The sequence below is a fragment of the Gopherus evgoodei genome, chromosome 1 (genome assembly GCF_007399415.2).
Source record: "Gopherus evgoodei ecotype Sinaloan lineage chromosome 1, rGopEvg1_v1.p, whole genome shotgun sequence".
NCBI lineage: Eukaryota > Metazoa > Chordata > Testudines > Testudinidae > Gopherus > Gopherus evgoodei.
This window is the reverse complement of record NC_044322.1, coordinates 6,389,228-6,413,518: the sequence shown is the minus strand read 5'-3', so window position 1 is coordinate 6,413,518 and position 24,291 is coordinate 6,389,228. Positions and strand designations below refer to the sequence as shown.

The window sequence follows — 24,291 nt, the reverse complement described above, 5'->3', positions numbered from 1 at the left end:
GGGGACATCGTGGGCTGCTGGCTGCCACTGGCAACTCAGACTCCATCTCTGTCCCAGCAGCAGCGGCTGCTCAACCATTAAAAAAAAAATTGGGGGGGCGCCTTTTGGCGCCCCCAAATCTCGGCGCTCTAGGCAACCGCCTAGTTCGCCTAAATGGTTGCACCAGCCCTGCCCCCACTGATCACCCCATTCCCTGCCCCTGTGTTACCCCGACCCCACTGATCACTCCATTCCCTGCCTGCCCTTCCCCCACTGATCACCCTATTCCCTGCCCCTGTGTTACCCTCACCCCACTGATCGCCCTGTTCCCTGCCTGCCCTTCCCCCACTGATCACCCCATTCCCTGCCCGTTACCCTCACCCTGCTGATCACCCCATTCCCTGCCCCCGTGTTACCCCCACCCCACTGATCGTCCCGTTCCCCCACTGATCGCTCCTTTCTCTACCCCCGTGTTACCCCCACCTCACTGATCGCCCCATTCCCTGCCTGCCCTTCCCCCACTGATCGCCCTGTTCCCTGCCCCCCTGTTACCCCCACCCCACAGATTGCCCCATTCCCTGCCTGCCCTTCCCCCACCGCTGGGGGCCACTCAGCTGCCCCGCTAACAAGCAGCCTTTTTCTTCCCCAGCCAACGTAGGTTGCACTCAGGAGGTGGCAGAATCGGTACCCTGGCCGGGACCGGTGCAAAGCGCCTGCCAGGCTGCAGGAGCGATCCACGTGTCCCGAACCCCGAGCCAGTGTGCTAGGGATGTTCCGTGGCTCAGCCTGGGCTGATTGGGGGACAGGGCAGCATCCCCACTGCTCTAGCCAATGGGAGAGCAGTGCTAGGAAGGGATTTCTCCCCGCCCCCCCTGGGGAGCAGGTGCTCTGATGAAGGTTAGGAGGCTGCTGAGGCAGGGCTAATGGTCCCACCCTGGTGCAGAGGTGGAGTGAGTGTTATCTGTCAGCACAGCTGAGTTGGCGATCAAAGGTTGCAGAGGGTGACCTGTGCCATGAGGTGACACAGGCGAACCAGGTGGAAGCAGTAAGTCCCTGCAGGAAGAGGTGAAAAAGGCACCGCTCAGTTATTCCCTGGGCTCTCCAGTGCTGCTGCTGCAGTCACAAACTAACTGACCCTGACACGGTGTGTGGCTTGTCTCTCTCTCTTGGGTCCCCAGGAGGTCAGTCAGTTGGAGAGTTCAACCAAACAAGCAAAAATGAAAACATCCTGTAAAGAACAACAAAACAATAGCCAGGAACTTTTTGCTCTGGGTCTTGACTGGCTCAGGGGGCCACTACAGCAGTGGTGCAGGTTTGGTGTAGATTGATAGGCAGGGTTGCCACCATTTGATGGCTACTCAGTGGCCTGTGCAGTGGACAAGTGCCCACCTCACAAAACCCACCCTTAAAGAATCCAAGGGACCAAGAGGTCAACTAGTCCAGCCCCCAGTAACGACGCAGGACCAAGTAAACCTAGACCTCACAGGTGTTTGTCCAACCTATTCTTAAAAACCTCCCAGGGACTCCACAACTTCACCTAGAGGCCCCAGTGAGATGGTGACATTAACCAAAGGATGGAACTGACATGGAGGATAGATGCTCCGTTGAACCCTAGAAGTGGTCCTTTCCAGTCAGCGGGGAGGGAGGAGGTGTTGGTGGGAGATGGTGCTTCTGCAAATGAAGCTTGCACTGCTGCTTCCCTTGTTCTATGGTTAAGTAGGAGAGTTCAGGCACTCTGGATCCAGCACTTTTCAGGAACATGAAATTCACTTGAAACCCCAAACAAAATGAAAAGGGGGGGACAGACTTGAGATAAAGGACGGTGTAGCCGGTAGCCTGTGAGTTCATATTTCTGCTGTTATTCCAGATCCTCAGAGTACACTTCTGTTTCATCCTGAATTGTCTCCTTTATACAAATGTGGCACCGTAAACCAGTGTCAACTCGAGTTGTGTGTGTAAAACAGCACCACAGGCAAAAAGACTAAAAATGACTAATAGTCTATGGAGACTTCCCAAATGTACCCTCATTTCTATACAATCCATCCTTGTGGGCTAAGAGCGTTCTGTTTTCTGTCGGTCTTTCCGATTATAAAATGCACGCACGCTGTTCTTATTTCTAGACTCTGCTTTCGGCTGAGTTTCTGTTGCTCAAATAACCCTTGTCAAAACAGTCATCATTTGATATCGTCCAAGTGGATACGATTTCTTTGCTCACACGCTTTCCATGTTTAAGAAGTCTGGGAAAGATCTGTTTCCAGGGGATTGCTGTTACAGAATTGCCTGAAAAAATGGAGGTAAGATTCTGTTAGCCATTTAAAATGATTTGTCTCATGCTAAGTGAGACACAGGCAAGAAGTGGAGGCTTATATTCAACTGACTTCATCTTTCTTTAATCACCAGAAATGACCCCTGCTAAGAACTGTCCCTGAAAAACAAAATGATTTTGAGACATCTGTGAATCTTTTTATTGAGCTTGGACCAAAATCAGCCCTGACATAAAGGTGGAAGTCAATAAGAACTGCATGCGTTCGGCACCTGGTTGCTTTTTTAGATGCCTAGGTATGGATTTGGGTGTCTCACTTTAGCCGCCTCGCCTTGCCCTACATCCAGAAATTGCACCAGTTTAACCAACTTGGTTTCTACGTTCATTTAGTTGAATCCCTGCCAGTGTGGACACTCGTTGATCAGTTTGAGTGCCTTAGCTGCATTCCCAAATTGGAGACTATTGGCCTTTCCACCCAGTCATTAAGAACAGTAGCAATTGTTTTAATTACCTGAATCCTCAAAGGAATATTCAATCATGTGCATGTTCCAAGCTAGCTGCCTCAGTCCTATGAAATAGCCTGTCAAACGACTGCAACATCAGGACATGATGAATGGGATAAAATGAACTGGGGTTTTCTGGTCCATGGATCAGTTTTGTCAAGGTGAACAAGGGCTTGTGAAGTCTGAGGCTTGACAATGAACAGCCCTTTGAGATGAATAAGGAGTGTTCTCATTTCTTTGTGCTATTGTTTTATTTTCTTCCCTGATCCCCCAAAATGCAGTGGTTGCATTTGAAGGTTGCCTTTACAACTAGAAGGGCTGGACAACATATAAGGCTTGATGCCATAGAAACCAGGAGACCAGAACCCCTCTTGAGTCATCTAGCTTCTTTTGCCTCTTCCATTGAACTCTCTGCTGGGATTTGTTGAGGAATATTGGATTGGAAATTTGCCTGTGCTGAGGCACAATGAAGTAAAGGACTAGCTGACCTCTTGACATCCCTTCCAGCCCTGTATTTCTCTGGTTCTGTGAAAGTTGGGCGTAAGCAGAGTTGAGGTAAATTGTTTTTTAAAAAGGGTGAATTAAAGAATTTGCATTGAAACACACCCAGCAAAGTGCAGGGGAGTGAGGGATTTCAAAAAACAGGCAACACTTTAAAAAACAACAGAACCTCATTCCACTTGAATTCCACAAATGGAGAAACCAAGGCACAAAGCAAGTGATTTGCCCAAAGTCATAGCATAGCACACTAGGGGCTTTACCCTTGCTGACCAGGGGTTCCCTAGCATAGATGGAGAGTAGCAAATGGAACCCAGGTCTCCTCACTTCCAGACTCTGACCCAACCTCTACTTCAGAATTAGAGTTCTTATTGGCTGGTTGGCTCCTTTTTTAGGGATGTTGCCACTGTGGATCAACACCCAGAGGCTCACTTCTGGGGACTGATCTCCCCCACTGCTACACTTTGAAGAAACCTAAAAAGCACCACTTTGCTCCACAAGGGAAAGGGACCAGATCCCATCACATCTGTTAACTCCTCAATGCTTCTTTGAATGGTTTGATGCTATCTGTTCTGCTGCTTCCCAACACTGCAGAAGAGGGCATCAATAAAAGACACGCTCTGGTGTGGCTTAATTTTTTAATGCCATAGTCATAGTCCAGTTAGAAGTAAAATTGAATGTTGATGTCTTAGAGTTTTCTATTGTGCCCATCGTTGTAGTATCTAAGGCAGTGGTTCTCAACCAGGGGCACAGGTACCCATGGGAATACTCAGAGATCTTCCAGGAGGTACATCTACTCATCTCGGTATTTGCCTAGTTTTACAACACGCTACATAAAAAGCACTAGCAAAGTCAGTAAGTACCAAGTAAAATTTCATACAGACAATGACTGACTTATACTGCTCTGTATGCTATACGTTGAAATGTAAGCACAATATTTATATTCCAATTGATTTATTTTATAATTATATGATAAAAATGCAAAAGTCAGCAATTGTTCAGTAACAGTGTGGCTGTGACACTTCTTTATTTTAATGTCTGATTTTGTAAGCAAGTAGTTTCTAAGTGAGGTGAAACTTGGGGGTACCCAAGACAAATCAGACTCTTGAAAGTAGTCACTGATCTAAGGCATGGTCCACCCTTGAAAGTTATATAAGCAGAGCTACATTGGTCAGGAGTAGGAAGAAAACACCTCAACTGCTGCCGACCTAACCCTCAGAGTAGATGTAGCTATGTCAACGGAAGAATGCTTCTGTTGGCATAGCTAATGTCACACTGGGAGGTGGTGTTCCTGCACCGACAGAAAACTCCGTCTGTTGGGTAGGCTGTGTCTGCACCAGGGGGCTGTGCTGGGCTAATCTTGATGTGTTATGAATTTCAGTGCTTGCGAAGCGCGTGGGGCTGTTGGCTGTGGCTACAGAGCAGCTGTGCAAGGAGGGTGAAATTCACCTCTGCGCAGTGAATCACCGCAGAGTATGCAGCTCGTATCCCACTTGGCCTGGAGGGTATGTCCATCCCAGATAAGTGCTGCATGAGCCTTGTACTGACTGCACAGGGGTGCTCTGCTCTGGCTGCAAGCTCGGCGTTAGTGTTGCTATTAGCTCAAGCTGGTGATTCTGATCTGCAAAGCCCTGTATCATCTGGGATGTCATTTACTGCTCCACCGGGACAGTTAAAGGTGACCTGCGAAGGATGTTTTTAAGAGACTGACTGTGTGCCCCTCATTGATCCTTTAGGATGTGAACCAAGGAGGCTGGAAAGGGGCTGGTGCTGCTGAAGCAGACTTCCCCAAATCACGCCTGTGAGCTCAGCACTGAAGGGGAAATTCAGCACAAGGTTTCTGCACCTGGATCGGGGTGAATTCCACGTCACTGCTCGGGTGGGGGCCTGCCTGCTGTAGCTGCCATTGGCTTTCATTGACCAGAGCGATGCTGTTGCTTTGGTCTCGGGTTAGTGCTTTCGGTGAAGCAAGTTCATTTGTCCAGCTCAGAAAGATGCAGTGGGAGCTGATCCCACTAGGATTTAAGCATTGGGATCATTCTAGGTATTTCTAACCCGATGTTAGATCCTTCAGCTGTCCCCTCTAGGTTTGCACCACAGGCCTTTGAGCATGGGCCAGATAGGAAAAAGAGAGAGAGAACTAAATCTGCCAAGGAAAAGACAGGAGACCTGTAACTAGATCCCATGGGGGCCGTCTGAGTCCTTTTATTATGCCATGGCTGCAAGGTGGCAATAACCATGACACAGCTTAATGGCCACTATTCCTCTGTGACATGAGTGATCCACGTGGGGTGGGCAATGTTCCTCCAGTAATCCCCTCTGAGTGCAGCTCCAGAACACTGACTCGTCTGCACCACAGGCAGCTCGGGTCAGTGTCCTGCTGCAGATACAGCTGTGGGCGGTTGGCTCTGTGGGAGGGAGAGAGGAGCTAAAGTTACCTATGTTTTGGTAGGCATTTCTTTTGTATTAATTTATCCCACTTCTGCACATCAGCAGTCTTTTCCATCTCTGGTCTCTGTATGATTCAGTTGAATCATACAGAGACCAGAGATGGAAAAGACCTGGCAGGTCCCAGCTGGTTGGTCCTTTCACTGGGCTTGTTCCCTAAAGTCTGTTCATCGGTGTATAATCCAGTCTAAGGCCTTGGCTACACTGCAAAGGGTTTGCCAGTATAGCTGTGCCGGTAGACCAGCAAGAGAGTTCTTTTCCCAGTTCTCCAAACAAAATCAACTCTACTAGCAACAGGACTTTTTTTTGCTGGTAAAACTGTATCTGCACTGGGGCTTTTGCTGGCCAGCGGTTTAGTTGGGAGGAGAGCTGGGGGCACTGGAATAAACTATGCTGCCAAAACACAATTTTGCTGCATCCACACGAAGAGCCCTTTGCTGATCTAATACACTGGTATACCTATACCGATAAAACCTTCCAGCTCTTTGCTTGGCTCTATTCAGTATAGTTATGCTAGCAATATTTCTATGTGTAGACCAAGCCTACCTTTAAACAGCTTGAAGGACAGGCCTTCCACCACTTGGGAGCCAAGCTTGACCCTCAATGTTAGGAAACCTTTCCTGATTTGCCTCCTACGTTTTCCTTGGTTTAATTTCATCCCCTCTCTCACAGTTACCTGCTCCTCTCAGACCACCCTTGCCAGATTCCCCGCTCGTGCTGTTATCCAGCTCCCAGTAACATCTGAGCATCTCCTCACACCCCTGTGAGCTAGGGAAGAACTATCCCGGCACCCGGAGCAGAACAGGGAATTGAACTGACTCTGAAGCTCATTGGATTATTTCTTTCTAGAGCTGTCAGGAAATGATTTTTTTCCACTAGAAGATTTTAAAGGGGTTTTTTTTCCTCCAAAAATTATTGTTTTGATAAAACCCACATTTTTTTTGACAAAAACAGAATTTTTTTTTGCAAAAATTTCCATTTCTTCAACAAGTTTAGATGGACATTTTTTGACTGTTTATTTCTTCCCATGTCCCAAGTGTCTCTAAGTTCCTTTGAGTTATTGCTCTGACCTTGCTGCTTGCCAGAAAACTTAACAGAAACTAGCATAAAATGTTCTAAAAAACAGCCCAGCTTGTTGAGGGGTGGGGGTAGAGAGCAGCGTGGGGGCGCGGTTTGTGTCATCCTGCTGGGCTAGGGGCAGAGCATGGACCCTGCCACATGTGCCATGAAAATAAAAAGCCCAGAGAAAAAGTGGTGCCTAGAGTTAAGCAGAAAAACCCACCTGGGTAAAGAACCCACCAGTCTTCAAAAAGCTAAGCCCAAAGTCACTTACTCTGACTACACTGGCAATTTTCTCCTGATTTGCTATCACTCATGAAGGCAGTTTACTCCTTCTGAAGATATTCAATAAGACTAAACCTAATGGTGACCCCTGTGCTTCCCCCTCTAAGTGCTCTCCATCCCCCAAAGCGTACCTCGCTCTTTATCGTCACCGTTGGATTGGGCTCCAGTTTCCTGTCCACATGGCAGCACCTGGATCCAGAATGGTTTGAAAAGCTCAGAGGCCGTATCGAAAGCTTTGCTAGAGTTTGGCTTCACTGATGGTTTTGTTTTTTCTAGTCCTTTTTCGTCGCTTCAATATCTTGCATCCCTTGGGCATGTTTAAATAACGTAATGTACATTGGCATCTTGCCGACTGTGACAAGTGGGTTTTGAAAAGCCAGCTGTCGCCAGACAATCCATCCAAAGCTGCATGTCCCCACTTCAGCAGCTGGGAGCGTGCGTCCCAGTCAGAGTTCAGGAGCGAGAGGCAGCTCTGCAAGCTTTGCCTGGGAGAGGAGAATCCATGGGAGCCCCCATGCTGGTCTCTGTCATCTCATCCCAGAGACCTCCCTGGGGCTTAGGATGGAGACACCTATGACTCCTGGGCCAGCGTCACAGCGCGTTTCAGCTGCTCATAGGTGACAAACATCACCACGTTCCAGGATCCCAGCCGCAGGAACGAGGGCATGAACCTGAGAGAGGGGACAATAGACATTAAGAGATCCAACAGCGTAGAGGCTAAAGAATTTCCCCTTCATCCCCAACCAGGGTACTCCATGCCCCTGGCAACCAACAACAAGCTGTATCTCAGATCCACCAGCTCCCTTATGATCCCTGCTATCCATGGATTCCCCACTGTTCTCTCCTGCCTGGCATCACGCACCCCCTGTCACTCCTATTCTTTAACAGTAGCCTTGATTCCTGCCCAGCCCGTCATTGCACCCACCCCTGGCTAGAGACACCGTGCTGGTTGCTCTGCGCACACACAGTGCTCTGGAAATAACGAGACTGAGTCAGGTGGGCTCGACCCTTTCCCGTGCTTTGTAGGCACAGCAGAATATGAAACCAGACTAATCTGAAATACTTAGCCCTGGGCTAGGCCCAGATTCGCAAAGGCACCAGACTCCCACTGATTTCAATGGAAGTCAGGCGCCACCTTTGAGCATCTGGACCCTTAACGCTCATGAGCTGCAGATCTCAAGGTGCTTCACAGAGCTGTGTAGGTGTAATTCTCCACATTTTACACACAGGGAAGTGGAGGCGCAGAGAGCTCTAGGCTCCCATGTTGTAAAGGCTTCTGGGCATCTTGTGTTTTGGACAGGGCCGGCTCCAGGGGTTTTGCTGCCCCAAGCAGCCAAAAAAAAAAGGCAAAAAAAAAGCCGCGATCGCAATCTGTGGCAATTCAGCAGGAGGTCCTTCGCTCTGAGCGGGAGTGAGGGACCCTCCGCCGAATTGTCGCCGAATACCTGAAAGTGCTGTCCGGCTCTGGAGTTGCTGCCCCAAGCACCTGCTTGATAAGCTGGTGCCTGGAGCCGGCCCTGGTTTTGGATGCCCGTGCTGAGAGCCTCATGCCTGCTCTGCAAAGGTACTAAGCATCCACCACAAGCCAGCTAAAGCCAGCTGAAGCCAACAGGTGCTTATGGAAGAGACTGACAATGTCCTGGAACAACCTTGTGGAATGACGATAAGCTTATAGCAGACTGGATGAGGGTTGATGCCTTCAGGGGGAGGCAGGCGTTGTGTTAAAAAGGCAATGGTGTCTGTGGTACTGGGGCACTGTGTGGCACTCCTCAAGGAGGACGAGGAGGATGCTAATGTCATTCCTCCAGCTGGGTATTTGGAGCTACCCTCTGGGGAAGTGGAGTTCAGATGGGATTCTCCAGGGATGAACAGACAAAGGAAGGGTTTGAAGATAAACAGCCTGGTTACAAACAGGCTCAGGGTCATCTTCCTGATCCAGAAAGCAGACAGGACCTCTGCTCCCCGGAGGGCCCCAATCCTTCAGGGAGGGTTGGGCCTACTGGGCGCTTGTTCTGAGGTAAAGCTGTGATGAAATTGAAACCCCAAGGAAACCCCATGGGTGGGGTGTTCCAGGACTGCTCCTGCCTGAGCCCACACGAGGGTTGGGGTGATCTCTGGTGAGCTTCTTAGCTTGTGTGCAGTTTCTTTCCTAGTTTTTAATGTGTTTTCTCTGTAGCGCTTTTACCTTAAGAAAAAAATAGACATGCACAGAAAGAGCGGTGGAGTATCTATAACCGGGGCCATCACACTGTTAATCAGCTCTGAAGAGAAAGCAAGCAGGTCTCCTTGGGCAGGCTGGGAATAACACAGTAAAGGCAGGGAACAGCTCAGCCTGGAGATGCTCCATGCAGAAGGGAGATAGATGCGTGTTTCCACCCAAGAGAGGGGACAGCCAGGGGAGCCGAAGCCTGTGAGTGGACCCTTGTGGGATCACTGAGGGGAACCAGAGGTAGAGTTGCCCTGCCCTGTGATGCTTATCACTCTGAAAATCTCAGGCTGAAGGGCCATGGTCCGAGCCACCCATTAGAGGCTGCTTTGGAAAAACTGGCCCAAAGTGACTTGCCCATGGTCACATGAGCTGGTAGCAGAGCGTGAACGGGAACCCAGGTCTCCTGAATCTCAGCCCAGTGCTTTGTCACTGTCAGTCTCCTCTGTAGACTTGTTACATGAACACATGCGCTACTCCTTGAACAGGTCACGGGCACGGTACAGGCCTGGATATAAATGTGTAGCTGTCTCAGTGCCTACGCACCACTTACCCCTTGTAAAACGCTGTGGGTCCTTCCAGGATCACCATGGTGAGCATACAGTTGAAGGCATTTCTGTACTGGCCAGGGGTGGAATTCATGTATCTCGTCTTCACGACATCGACGGGCGAAGCCACCACAGTGGCGCAGAACCCAGCTCCGAAAGCAGCAATGAAATGGCAAGGAAAAGTGTCTGGGGGTGGGAAATGGGTAACAGGTTTTGGGGTAATGGAATTTTCCACTGCAAACGGGATGATTTTGCCTCTACGAGCCACTTGCAATTAGTCACCAGTGCCATGCCTAGCTAGAGCACATTCCACCCAAGGACCTCAGTTCAATGTACAGACATCAGTAAACTGACCCTCTCCCCAGGAGATTGGTAAGTATGACCATTCTCCACATGGAGGAAACTGAGGCACAGGAGGTTTCATACTAACTTTGGGACACACACCTGGAGGCTCTTTGGGCCTGATTTTCAAAGCTACAGAGCCAGCTGTAATGCCAGCTGAAGTCCATGAGAGCTGCGAGATCTCAGCACCCCTGAAAATCATGCCCAAGATGCTCAAAGCTGGATGCTCCAAAACTGAAGGACATAAAATCCACAAGCACTTCTGAAAGTTTGGGCCTAAGCACCAGGTTCCCAAAGGGATTTGGGCACCTAGTGGGATTGTCTAAAGTGTGTAGGCACCTAACTCCCAGTGGGAGTTTTTGGAAATCCAACCAGGTGCCCGTCTGCACCTTTAGGTGCCTGAATCCCTTTGGAAATCTGTCCCTAAGTGACTTGCCCAAGGTCATGCAGGGAGTCTGTGGCAGAGCTGCAAACAGATCTTAGGTCTTCTAAGGTCTAGTGCTCTGTACTAGACCATCCTTACCACCATGCTACTGAAACCTCCAGCTGACATCTGAAGCAGCATGGGCAGCTGGCTCCAGCCCTCTTTGCCAAAAGGAGCATCACCCATTGTGGAAGGCCATTGGGGAGGAGAAGCAATGGAGAGGGCTCAGAGAGACAGAGCTCTAACCACAGGCTCCCCAGACGGGAAGGACGAAGGAAGGACACCCTCACTCACTCAAGGCCCTGGTTCCCCCCCTCACCTGTCATTAGATGGTATTTCAGCAGCATCTCCTTGAGGAGGTCATAGGTAACCATCTCTCCGCAGTTCACAATGGCGTTGCGGGTGATGTTGGGTAATGTCCCTGAGGCAGAAGACGCAAAGGACGAATGGTTTAGAGAGTGATTCTGGCCATGTGAGCTCACACTGCTCTGCTGAAAGCAGAGAAGGGCAAGTGGTGACTATGACTGTATTATTATTAATTGTGTTCATTATCCCTGTGCCTAAAGGAGGTCTGCCAGGTAGCAGGAGTTCTGTGATACCAGGATTTTAAGGGATTATAAGAATAATTTACGTGGTATTATTTATCCACAGCAGTCAAAGCATTTTACAAAAGTGGCCAAGACTCATTATCTCCATTATGCAGCAGCAGAGAGAGAAGCCCAGAGTTGCACTGAAATTCAATGGCAGAGCAAGCAATGATTCCTGAGAGTCCCGCGACTCAGTCGTAGGCTCGGATAGTTCCATCACAATTCTATCTTGAGCACACAAGGAAACGGGGAGCGAGTAAGTGACAAGGCAAATCTGTTTATTGCAGGTCTGTGGGCTTGCCATGAACCTTACTTCTGTGACGCAAGAGGAAAAAGGACATTCGATCTCACCCTGGATGGGATTTGCCCCCAAACCCTCGCAGGTGAGTGCTGACATACAGTCATCACTAGCGTCACCATTGTTAATGATTTAATCTCTGATCATTTGGGCAGAAGCATCCCACTGTTCTGGGGTTGGGGGAGATTCTGGGGTTGTGAGCAGGGCCTGCACAGAACACCCCACTTTCCTTTTTCTGACCAACCAGCCCCCTCATTTGGGAGGGGGGTGGCATTTTGCTTTGGTTTGCTCTGGTCTGTGATTGGTTGTGATCCACCCTTAGGGGTCTAACAGTCAGTGTGTTTGTCATGGCTTATGCTACAATGAGCCAGTCTGGGAAATGTGTCCCTCTCTCCTGTCTCATCTTAAAAATACTACCCGGTGGTATAAAATCCTGCAGTGGTAGCAGATTGTAGGTGAAAGTCCCATCCTGTGCCGAGCCAGGGTGAGGGCTAGGTACCAATCAGGTCCTATTTCAAGCCCTCTTAGGGCTACCTAACGTGCAACAGGGGCAGCCAGTCCCAGGATAGAGGAGCAGGCCTCCTCCCCACTGTGCCGGAGCAGAAATGGGGATCTGGGAAGCAGGGAAGGGAATGCCATCTGATCACATGGACCTGCTGCCAGAGCTGTTGCATGGCCACTTTAAAACCAGCTGGCCCTGTCCTCCAGGGATATCTGCAGAACCCAAGGGGCCAGAGCTGAACTCTGTTAGCTGGGCTTGCTCTGTTCACCTTAATCTATTGAATACTAAGGGCCATGGGAATTAGGGGCCTAAATACTTTTAAGGAGCTGGGCCCATATTCTTAACTGGTGTAATCTGGTATAGCTCTGTTGACTTCCATAGACTGACCACAGTGGAGCTACCTTGATTTACACCAGCGGGCGATTGGTCTGAGAGGCTTTCTCGCTCCACACAGGTAAATCCTGTACCTTTCCAGAGGCCTCTGATCCCTTCCTCCTTGGCAATGGTTTTATAGGCATCCACAGTCCCGTTGTATTTCTTGGTTCCATCCGTCAGCCTCACGTGGGCTTGGAATCGCACCTTGACCACGTCGGTCGGCTGGGCACATGTGACTGCCATAGCTCCAGTGGTGCAGCCCGCCAGCAACCGCGTGAGAACGCCGGCATCTGAATGGGAGCGAATAAACTGGGTAGCAAGCTCTGGGTCTGTCGCTAGGATCGACAGCTAGGTAGCAATGCACAGAGCTGAGTTTTTCTCAGCCTCCCCACTAAATCAGAGTGCCTTTCACCTCCCTTGCTAGGACTGGGCGTGAGCACATCCCCTCCACTCAGCACTGAGCCCACAGGCAATGGCTGACTCCCTGCATGGCCTTGGGGAAGTCACTTAGCCTAACTTTGCAGGTGGCCTCTAATTTGGGGGTTGGCCTCAGTTTTCTGGATGCCCAACTTTAAACTCTCTTGGTCTGGTTTTTAGAGGTGCTGAGCAGCACTGGAGATAGCAACCGTCAGGAGGCTGTGCATAGGGTCAGAGAAGGCCCTGCTCACCTTGTCCCACTACACCCTCCCTTTGCACCCTGCCAACACTGACCTAGCCCCCCAGCGCTGATCCAGCTGCAGACTCTGGCTCCAAAGAGAGGGAACTGCCTGGCACACGTTTGGTTCTAAAATGTAGTTTTTAAATTGGAAGGACAAAGCTCTTTAAACCTGGCCTGGGTTTTTGGGCCTGCCATTGTTTGACGGGGCAGTGGATGTCAACAAGACATCAAGGTATCTGATCACGCCCCAAAGCAAGTGGTCAAACATCTAGTTTAGCTACGCTCAGGGCACTGCAGGACCTGGGTGAGACTGGGATTCTACGTGTAGCACATTTACCCCATTTATAATTTGGGATCTCAGGTTATTCAGCTCACTCTGAAGACTGGTTGACTGTAATTATTTTTAAGTGGCAACATCTAGGATAATGGGCCAGAGCCTCAGCCGGTGTGAATCAGGATAGCTTCATTAGTGTAGTTCATCGACTTCCATGAGCTGATTCACACCAGCTGAGGATGTGGCCCGACGTTCTGAAATAGAGGCTGAGAACATGGGCCCTGGAAGCGTGTGGTGCCAGCACTCACTCTCTGATCCCGTGGAGGTGAAGAATTGTTTCACGGAGTCGTACAGCCCGATACGAATGGAAGCAAAGCTCATCTGACGCTGAAGACCAGCCACTAGGCCATTGTACAGGCTCGTGGGACCTTCTGTCCTCACCATGGTGGTGATTGTGCCAAAGACGCCCTTATAGTGGATGGTCTTCATGTTCTTGGTAGGCTTGGACTCTCCCTGGATCTTCAAGATGGACAGACAGACAGACATCATTATTAGTAGATGGCAATTCGCCTCTAGTGCAGCCAGCTAGAGCCTGCTCCTGAAACCTTTATTCATGTGAGTAGTTCAAGTAAAGTCACGCATGAGGAGGGGTTTGCAGAGATGGGCCCTTAGCTAAGAGAGTTCATGAGCTATAAGCTCAGTTCAAGGTGGTTTGGGGCATGTACTGAGCTAGGAAGGTATTAAATTGTCATTTCTATGTGCAGTCAACCTGCAGTTGTGGTTTTGGTCAGTGAACTAATTGCAAGGCTATAATTGTCATACATTTACACATCAGCGTCCATCCAGCTGAATACCAAAGCACTTTACAAAAGACTCTGCAAGCAATATACCATCTTCATCTCTTTGCTCACCACTGAAATGCAGCCATCTCTGGGGTAGAGTGTGGCAGCTGTTTATCAGTCTACAGCAACATTATAGGCCAAATCAAGTCAGGAACTGAAGAGGATTACTGTATCCAGCTAAACTGGTGGAGTAGGTAAGTAGGCTAGATGTAATGAGTAATGATGGAATTTGGCCAGAATGCCAGAGTGATGGTGGGAGGCTAAATTCATTCATGTTCATAAAGTGCTTTGAGATTAGATAGAAAATGCTCTCCAGTATCAATGCAAAGAGGGTGAAATTTATCCTGGTGCAGGGGGTCAGCACATGGCCTAGGTACCATTTCAGATCCCCTTTGAGGGCTCGGGGCGGATCCTCAGCTGGAGTAAACTCTCAGAGTCTCGTTGACTTCCAAGTGACACTTTACCCCGGCTGAGGTTCTGGCCTCTCAAGTGGTCCCTAGCTCTTGTGCTGGGGCCTCTGCATGGGGTGGATTTCACTCAGAACTATAATCAAGTCGTGTCTGTAACAAAAAGTGATGCCAGATTTCCGTTATTCACATTACAGCAAAAAAACAACCCGAACTTGCTGAGAAGAATACTACTGAGGGTATGGCTACACTTGGAGATGTGCAGCGCTGGGAGTTACAGCTGTGTTCGTACAGCTGTGTAGGGAAAGCATTGCAGTGTGGCCACACTGACAGCTACCAACGCTGCAGTGTGGCCACATTTGCAGCATTTGCAGCGCTGTTGGGAGTGGTGCATTGTGGGCAGCTATCCCAGCATTCAAGTGGCTGCAACGTGCTTTTCAAAAGAGGGGGGTGGGGTGGAGTGTGACAGGGAGCGTGGGGGAGACAGAGAGAGTGGATTTTTGGAGCTGACACTGTTCTCAGCTCCCTGCCTTGCAAGTTCTAAGGACTGGAAGATACACAGCGCCTACCTTCAATCATTTTAAAAGTTTTGACCTTTCCCCCACCTGTCTCTTATTCACTAAATGCAAATTATGCACTCCTAAATAGTCTTTAGACCATATAAGCAGCTGCTCAACACTACCCCTCCCCTCTCTCCGCAAGCAAACAGCTGTGAACATTCCAAAGCAATTCCCCTGCCTCCGTTCGCTGGCTCGCTGGAGCAAAGAGCAGCTGTGTTTGGTTTTTAGCCAAGTAGCTACGGGGAGATCGGAGTTCAGCCATTCTTCCGGTTTGTTGTGGACAGGAATTCTGTGATACCTCCTAATACCCTGGAGTCCAATAACAGCGCTTTTAGTGGCTGCACTTGACCAGCACTGCATCACCAGCGCTGGAATCGCTACACCCCAAGCAAACCAGGTGTACAGCCAGCGCTGCAATCAGGGAGTTGCAGCGCTGGCTGTGCTTTCCAAGTGTGGACACAGCGTGAGTTGCAGCGCTGTAACCCCATCACCAGCGCTGCAACTCTCCAGTGTAGCCATGCCCTCAGATATCTCTAGGCACCCGCAGATCTGCAGGGTACACAACAAACATCATCTGAAATCAAACCCGGTATGTTAGAGCCTGATCTAACTCCTGCTGATGTCTTTACATTAATTTTTAATGGGAGTTGGATTGACTCTTAAAGTTAACAGAGGGGAGGAAAAAAGACCTAGTCTGTTTCTCAGCAGTGCTAGATTTTTCCAAAGATTTAATCTAAAATGCCTTTCACTCAATTTGAGAGACCAGGTGGGTCAGAGGACTGGGACTTGGAGTGGGACTTGGGAGTGCTCGATTCTGTGCCCAGTTCTGCTGCTGACCTGCTACATGACTCTGAACAAAACTCTTTGTCTTGACTATTTTGACTGTTGTCTCTCTGGAGCAGGGACTGTCTCTATGTGTCTACACGTTGTGCCTGACACAGCTGAGTCCCGGAATCCTTGTACTGTAGTAATATCAACAAGAATGTTTACCTGCAGTCTGACTTTCGCAGTGTCCAGAGGGAAGGTGCAGAGATCTGCTATGCAGGCTGCCATCCCGGCACTCAGGAATTTAACAGTAGCAGTTGGAGGGATGTCAGTGGGCTTCAGTCCGACCATTGCTTCCCTGGGTTAGCAGGAATCACAGTTCAGCAAATAGGTTCTCCTCTGGAAGCAGCGTTCAATCAGCAAGCAATGGATCTGCAGTGATAGTTTCCTTGGAAGATACAAATGAAGCTGTAAATATATTAGGGCTGTTAAACGATTAAAAAGATTAATCGTGAAATTAAAAAAATTATGATTAATGGCAGTTTTAATCACACTGTTAAACAATAATAGGATACCATTTATTTAAATATTTGGATGGTTCTACATTTTCAAATATATTCATTTAAATTACAATGCAGAATACAAAGTGTACAGAATGGAGTGGTGTCCAAAGCATGAAGGGGCATACGAATGATTAGCGTATCTGGTCTGGCATGTAAATATCTTGCAACGCCAGCTACAAAAGTGCCATGTGAAAATCTGTTCTCACTTTCAGGTGACATTGTAAATAAGAAATGGGCAGCAATATCTCCCATAAATGTAAACAAACTTGTGTGCCTTAGCGATTGGCTAGACAAGAAGTAGGACTGAGTGGAATTGTAGGCGCTGAAGCTTTACATTATTTTGTTTTGAGTACAGTTGTATAACACAAAAAATTCTACATTTGTAAGTTCAACTTTCATGATAATGAGATTGCACTACAGTACTTGTATGAGGTGAACTGAAAAATATTATCTTTTGTTTATCTTTTTTACAGTGTAAATATTTGTAATTAAAAATAATATAGTAAGCACTGTACACTTTGTATTGTGTGTTGGAATTGAAATCAATATATTTGAAAATGTAGCAAAACCACCAAAAATATTTATAAAAAATGGAAGTTGGTATTCTACCATTGTTTAAGAGTGTGATTAAAACTGATTGTGGTTCATGTTTTTAATCGTGATTAATTTTTTTAATCAAGTTAATTTGTTTTGAGTTAATCACTTGAGTTAACTGTAGTTAATTGACAGCCCTAAAATATATATAATGCCTCTCTGGGTCTCAGTCAAATGGATAATAGATGGACAAGGAGAGAAAATATTTTACACCCATTTATTTATTTATTTCACAATGACCGATCATCACTTAGCTCTGCATTCGAGGGGAGTGTCCTTTGGAGTGTTCCAGCTCAGCTACCTACACACTGGATGGAGTTGCCTGCATTATGATGGGAGGGATAGCTCAGTGGTTTAAGCATTGGCCTGCTAAACCCAGGGTTGTGAGTTCAATCCTTGAGGGGGCCATTTAGGTATTGGGGCAAAGAAAAATAGTTGGAGATTTGAGTAGGGGGTTGGACTAGATGACCTCCTGAGGTCCCTTCCAACCCTGATGTTCTGCATCCCAGATACTATTGATCCTAGTGATGTTTGTGGCCCCTGTGGTATCTGAGCACTTCACAATCTTGATTGTATTTATCCTCACAGCCCAACATACCTGTGAGGTAGGGCAGGGCTATTAACCCTATTGTGCTAATAAGGAACTGAGGCACAGAAAGGCTAGGTGACAAACCCAAGGTCAGACAAGAAGTCTGTTGCAGACCAGGGGATTGAATCCAGGTCTCCTCTAACCACTGGACCATCCTTTTTCCTTCCTATGGTGCTCTTTGAAGAACAGCATGAAGAAAGTAAATAAGGACGTGTTATTTACCCCTTCCCATAACACAAGAACCAGGGGTCACCCAATGAAATTAACAGGCAGCAGGTTAAAACAAACATAAGGAAGTACTTCACACAATGCACAGTCAACCCGTGGAACTTGTTGTCTGGGGATGTTGTGAAGGCCACAAGTACAACAGGGTTCTAAAAACAATTAGAGAAGTTCCTGGAGGATAGGTCTGTCAATGGCTATAAGCCAAGATGGTCAGGGATGCACACCCCCAGCTCTGGGTGTCCCTAAGCCTCTGACTGCCAGAGGTTGGGATTAGACAATGGAGGATGGATCACTTAATAATTGCTCTGTTCTGTTCATTCCCTCTAAAGCACCTGTTGGAAGACAGGATGCTGGGCTAGATGGACCATTGGTCTGATCCAGTATGGCTGCTCTTATGTTCTTATGAAGCCAATGGGACTGCTTGTGGGAACATCTCCCTGTCCACATTGGCAGTACCAACACAGCACTGGTGATGCTCAGCGGCAGGCTGGAGCAGTGAGATGTGAAGACTAGTGTGGGTGTGGCCAAAGCCAGTGATGCACTCACTCCAAACGGGACAGACAGCACGAGGTTCTCACCCCTGGGTGCTCGGAGGGCTGAGGCACCGTGTTTGGGGGTGACAGAAAGCGAGCTGCATGAAGTACAAACTCTAAGCCAGCCTCTGCCTTGCACCTGGTCGAAAGCCCCTGCAAATCAATGGGCGTCTCTGCATTGCCTTCAGCGGGTTTTGGAGCAGGCCCTTTCTGCAGTGGGGCTGCTGAGATGTAAACGGGGGCACTTATTTAGTCAGACTTAATGCAGGCAACACTCTCCCAGGCACGAGAGCAGCACCGGCACCTAGGCAGCTAGATCCTGATGGCAATGGGGGAGGAATGAGGAGGCAGAGCAAGGACTGCAGGGTTCAGCCCACTCATAATAACCCACAGCAACACTGAACGCTTCGCCTTACCTTCGAGATGCAGCTGGCTGAGCGCACTCTGTTCCTTGCCATCCTCTGTGAGCTGAGGGTCTTGGCTTCCTATTTATATATCCCTCGCGGGCTGCACTCTTAGCTGAATGGCAGAGGATAAGGACAGAGATCATTTAACATCAACGAGTTCATGAGCACCAGCCTCCCTCCCTCTGGTGTTTTAAAATAGAGCAGAGAGGACAAGTCATGAGACCCTGGTGTTTTTCAGGAAGCCTCACACTGTCACACTAGTTCTGGACAGTGGAACAATGGATGGTGGTAGCCCTCGTGTTCTAGTGCACAGTTAGTCTAGGCAAGGCTAAAGTGAGAGATGTGATGGGGAAAGTGAAGTGAAGTGAAGAAAGCAGCACACTAGAGAGAGATGGTATATTTTGAAAAGCTCATGTACTCCCTTGCTGCCCAGCCACCTCGAGTCGTGGTCAGGTGGGCTGCCTACTGTAGACTGTCTTTACCAAGGATGATTTTTGTGGTGAAAACCCTCCTGAGCTGGGACTCAGAAAATTGGCATTCAATTCTGCTTCAGCACAGCCTGTGTGTGTGAGACCTTGGGCAAGTCACTGCAGCCCAGTCCCGCAAAGGTATTTAGGCTTCTTTCCACTGAAATTAGGGGAACTGGGAGCCTAAATACCTTTGTGGGTGTCGGCGTTAGCCCCTCTGTGCCTCACTTCCCCTATCTGTATAATGGGGATAATAACTTCCCTTTCCTTGCAGCGAAGCATGGTGCCACCTCGCTCTCAGGGGTGGGTAAGCAGCACTAGCCCTGCTCCTGGACTGGTGTAGTCACAGCTCCCCTGCCTGTGTCAGTCTGTAACCACACTGTGCAGTGATGTTGTGAGTACCAGCTTGTTACTGGCTGTGAGGTGCTCACACACTCCGGTGTGGGCTGTATAAGAACACAGTGCAATTAGGTCCATTGGGAAGCTGAGTTAGCGGAATAGGCAGGGTGTATGGATCTAATTTATACCCCCTTAGGCATCACTACTGAATTTGGCCCCCTTGTCTTTTCCTGGCCAGAGAGCACCTCACATGCTAGTTGTGCTAAGCAGAATACAATGTTGCTGCAAGTTAAAAATATCAGGAAAACATTTCTATAACTTTAGTTTTTGGACCTCTAGATTTGGGGCCCAAAGTGAGTCGCAAGTATCTGCTAGCAGGCAGTTCTGTTAACCTCAAGCTTCCAAAAATCATGAGTGAGGCCCCAGAAATCACGAGATAGGTTTAAAAATCATGAGATTTAAAAAAATGTGATGTGGTTTTTATTTCCCTCTGGTTTTCAAGCCTTTAGAATGCATTCGTGTCACATTTCCAAGTTCTCTCTGCAAGCATCAGGGCTAGAACATTGCTTTTTCTTTTAAATGTTGGCTGAGGTTTTTATACAATCACATGATTCCAGGAGTTGGGGCTTTAAAAAAAACACCAAATAGTGTGAGATTCATGATAAAACCATGAGAGTTATCAACACTTTTTAGGCTACAAATTCTGGTTTTGTGTATAATGCCCAACCACTCCTTCTTGCCCCCAAAAGTGAGGTAGCCAAACCTAATATTATTAGATATCTGATGCCATTAAAAAAAACAATAAAACATTTTTGTTTTGGTTTAAACTTCCTTCTGCTATCTTTGCGGAGGAAACATTGCAGCCTGGTGGTAGTGCATGAAACCCAAGAAGGGAAACTAGCAACCAAAGTGAAACTGGCCTGCCTCATTTTTCTGCCTGAGGTAAATGAAACACAAAAGGTAGACGAACAGCACAGCTTCTGATTCTGACAAACCTGAGGATTCAGCGGGGAGCTGGCGATGGGTGTGTGGGTGAGAGAGAGAGAGAGAACAAATTGGGATACATTGGCCACAAATAAATTTAAGTTGGCAATTAGAAGGTTTCTAATCATCAGAGGAGTCGGGCTGGAACAGCCCCCACCCCCAATAGTAGCAGTGTGGGGCAAACAACCAAACTCATTTTAAGATGGCACTTGATCAGTCTATGAATTGGACGATATGATGGGATTGCCCACGATAGCTTAGATTGGATTCTGTGACTCAGGCAGCTCCTTCCAGTCCTACGTCCCTCTGTAAACCAGGGTAGCGCACAGTCTCTGGTGGCAATAATGTACAATGTGGCTATTTCGGCTTTGCAAACCTTGGTGGGTTTGGGTTTATGTGAACTCTTGTGAATTTAACTCTCTGGTGACCACAGCTGGCTCGGCACCTGAGTTGGAACTTCTGCGTTGCATTTCTCCATCCGCAGTGTGAAACCAGAGCAGCCTGACTGGGCTGGGGTAGCCTCCAGTGGTATGAAAATAGATATTTTCATAGTAAGTGAGTCTGGAGTTCAGCAAGGACTCACCCCAGCAACTGTTTCAGCTATTTGCAGAAGCTGTTTCTGTGAAGTGACCTAAGAAGCCAGCTGATGACGTACTATTCGAAATGGACCAAGTGACTCCAACTCACAAGGAGGGGGAGAAACCGCAAAGGCTACAAGTGTCAACAGGACCATGTGTGACTGTTCACACCAGTTACCTGCTCTACTGGCCTGGGGAGGGGACAGCTGGGGACACTTCAGCTTCCAGCCAAAACACTGCAGGTAACTTAAAGGAACATAAATACTGCATCCCTGGGGCCGTCCAGCTTTCCATGTAAAGCTAATGCAGCTCAGCTGCCGCCCACTTGGTTTCCACATCTGTAAAATGGGAACATGCTTTGCACTCTGCTGCTGAAAAGTGCTATATGAGAGCTAGGTGTTGTTATTTCCCTGTGCGTGTTGTGAAATTATCTGAAGCACGTCTGGACACTGACGTGGCATGTGAGCACACAGTACAGGGGAAGGGTGGTCTTGTGCCTAACGCACAGAGGAGAGCAGCAGGAGAGTTCAGTTCTAAGCCTGGGTCTGCTGCTGACTTGCTATGTGATGATGGGTGAATCGTGTTCATCCATCTGTGCCTCAGTTTCTCCATTTTTAAATTGGGGAGAATAATACTTGCCCACCTCACAGTGTGAGATTAAATTCACTGATGTTTGTAAAGCACTTTGATGGCAGTTGCTCTAGACAAATGGGCTAGGGTACATCTGAACCACTGCCCTCGGATGTATTTATTATTTGTTGCTCATCACTACAATACAAGGAAAGTCACGCTCTGCCCCAAGAACTTACAGTCCAGAAGCCAGACACATAGTATTCTAAATAGAAAAATGGCCTCTATGATCTGGGGTAGGGACAGTTCTTTTATGTTTGTACAGCACCTAGCACTCTGGGCACTATCAATAACAAATACTAAAGTAACAGAAGATTCACTGGGAAATCCAAGGGTGCAGATAACATGGAGTTTGATTTCTCCCTCTTTCCTGAAATGGTAATAAATTCACCACCTCTAGTTACTGGAGAGAATCAGAATTGCATAATTGTGAGTCAATGCCCATATACTGCTAATGGAGATTCTCCTTTATGTCAAGGGGTAGGGAGCCTATGCTTTAGGAGGAGGAACTGGGTTCCATCCCTGCTGTTGCTGCAACACACCAATTTGCCGGGATGTGTAGCTTAAGGACACTGATGAAGCTCAGTCATATGGCCACGTCCAGACTACCCGCCGTATCGGCGGGTTAAAATCGATTGCTCGGGGATCGATATATCGCGTCTAGACGCGATATATCGATCCCCGAGCGCGCTTATATCGATTCCGGAACTCCATCAACCCCAACGGAGTTCCGGAATCGACACGGAGAGCCGCGGACATCGATCTCGCGCCGTTTGGACGGGTGAGTAATCCAATCTTAGATATTCGACTTCAGCTACGTTATTCACGTAGCTGAAGTTGCGTATCTAAGATCGATTTCCCCCCCCTAGTCTGGACCAGCTCTATTAATAGGTGAGGATTAATTTCTTAGAACGCTGTTAGCAGCTGACCAGGCAGTCATGCACTTCTTTGCTCCTTTCACTGGTGCAAGAGGTTGAGGGATGGAGCTAAGAGCCAAACCCCAGAGAAAGCAGACACGACAGACCACTTTGCTTCCCAATGGGGAGAAGAGGCAGGGAAGCAAAGGAAATGGATGGCAAGACCAAACTGTCAGTGGGCCGGGGCAGAAGGGCACTAGTAGTCTTGTGCCTGTGGTGACACAGACATTCAGCATGAAACCCACATGTCAAAGTCTGGCCACCTGTCCCAGTCCTAGGCTAACCCTGCTGTTTATTTATGGGAGGCTGCTCTGGGAGCAATTTCCCACATGGATGTTGTCAGATTTCAGCTGCTGGGTTCACTCCAGGGGAAGAACCACTATGATGTAATGTTCTCTCTGACCCCATGTGTGGCCAGCTGTGCCAATCAGAAGGGCGGGGGGGGGGAGGGGGAGAGGCTATAAGAGCATGCTTCTCTGCTGATTTCCAGCCCTGGTGGTGTATTCTCCCCAGGGCTTCTGTTTGAGAAAAATTAGTCTGTCCGCCAAGGGCTCAGCTGGTTGGAAGAACAAAGAGTGGGGGCTCTGGTGGTCACTGCTCAGTGGGGGAAACTGGTCTGAGAGGGAGTCCCTGTGCTGCTGCGGGCAGGGTGCCAGGCAGTGAGAAGTCGCCACTGCCCAGGCTCTGTTCAAGTGAAGATGATGGAGGGAGAAGAGAACCCTCGCTAGTCTCTGACCTGCCAAGGGCTCTTTGCTGGGAAGATTGAGGCCAGGAAAAAATACACTCCTCTCCCTCTGCCCATTCAAACAGAAGGTCATGCTACGGGAGACTGGCCCCAGGCTTCCATTCAGGTGGATGGGAGAGGCAGGCTCTTCCTATGGCTTTGCTGCAGCACAGCTCGATGCCAATGCATCCTGCTGATTTAGTACAATGACAAGCCCCGGAGAATCATCCAGGAAATCAGAGAGATGCCACACATGTGAAACCTGATTGGAGTGCTTTTTATTCAGATAGCTTAACCTTTACACTGCTGTGCTGTTAACACCTACCACTCATGCTGGAGAAGCATTTGGGAGAAAATCTGTCATTGTAAAAGAGTCAACACCCCAAAAAAACTAGCAGGGAAAAACCCCACCACATATGTGCGCGTATGGTGGGAAATGGACTTTCTGGCTCTCTTTATCCCCCTCAAGGGGCATTAATCCATTTATTTCCCTGTGCAGCACACATTTAATAGGAGTTGTCTGCTTTCATGTTGCAGAGAGCCTGAGTCCCATTTGTGCCCGACACCCCCATCTCAGCCTGATGAGCACACACGGAGCTTTTCCTGATAAACGCTGACCATGCTTCGGCCCTTGGCATCCCCAATGGCAGTGCATGCATTGTTGTCAAACAATTACATGCTGCCTCCAGTGCTCTCTTCTGCTGAATGTATTTCAGTGAATTTAGCTCAGGCAAGCAACAGGAACTGCTTGCTCTACAGATTACAGCGGATGATATAAAGAGGAGGAAAGTTGGTAACTGGCTACAGCAACACAGCTGTCCTTGCACACACAGTCAGCCTTCCTCTAGTCCTTTGCTCAGTGATGGTGCTCCCTGTTCCAACTTGTATTTAGCAGCCTCTCAGGACACACTCCGCCAA

General features: G+C 48.4%; 1 protein-coding gene across 1 annotated transcript; it reads right to left on the bottom strand.

Annotated features, from left to right (window-relative positions):
• Positions 1-7,589: 7,589 nt before the first annotated feature.
• On the bottom strand, positions 7,590-18,899 carry LOC115648824 (mitochondrial uncoupling protein 3-like). Its single transcript, XM_030557013.1, has 7 exons — positions 18,744-18,899; positions 16,049-16,271; positions 13,558-13,768; positions 12,410-12,607; positions 10,875-10,976; positions 9,795-9,975; positions 7,590-7,706 (listed from the first exon to the last, which is right to left on the bottom strand). Exons 2-7 carry the CDS (start codon positions 16,172-16,174, stop codon positions 7,607-7,609), a joined length of 918 nt encoding a protein of 305 aa, XP_030412873.1. The 5' UTR covers positions 16,175-16,271; positions 18,744-18,899; the 3' UTR covers positions 7,590-7,606.
• Positions 18,900-24,291: the final 5,392 nt, after the last annotated feature.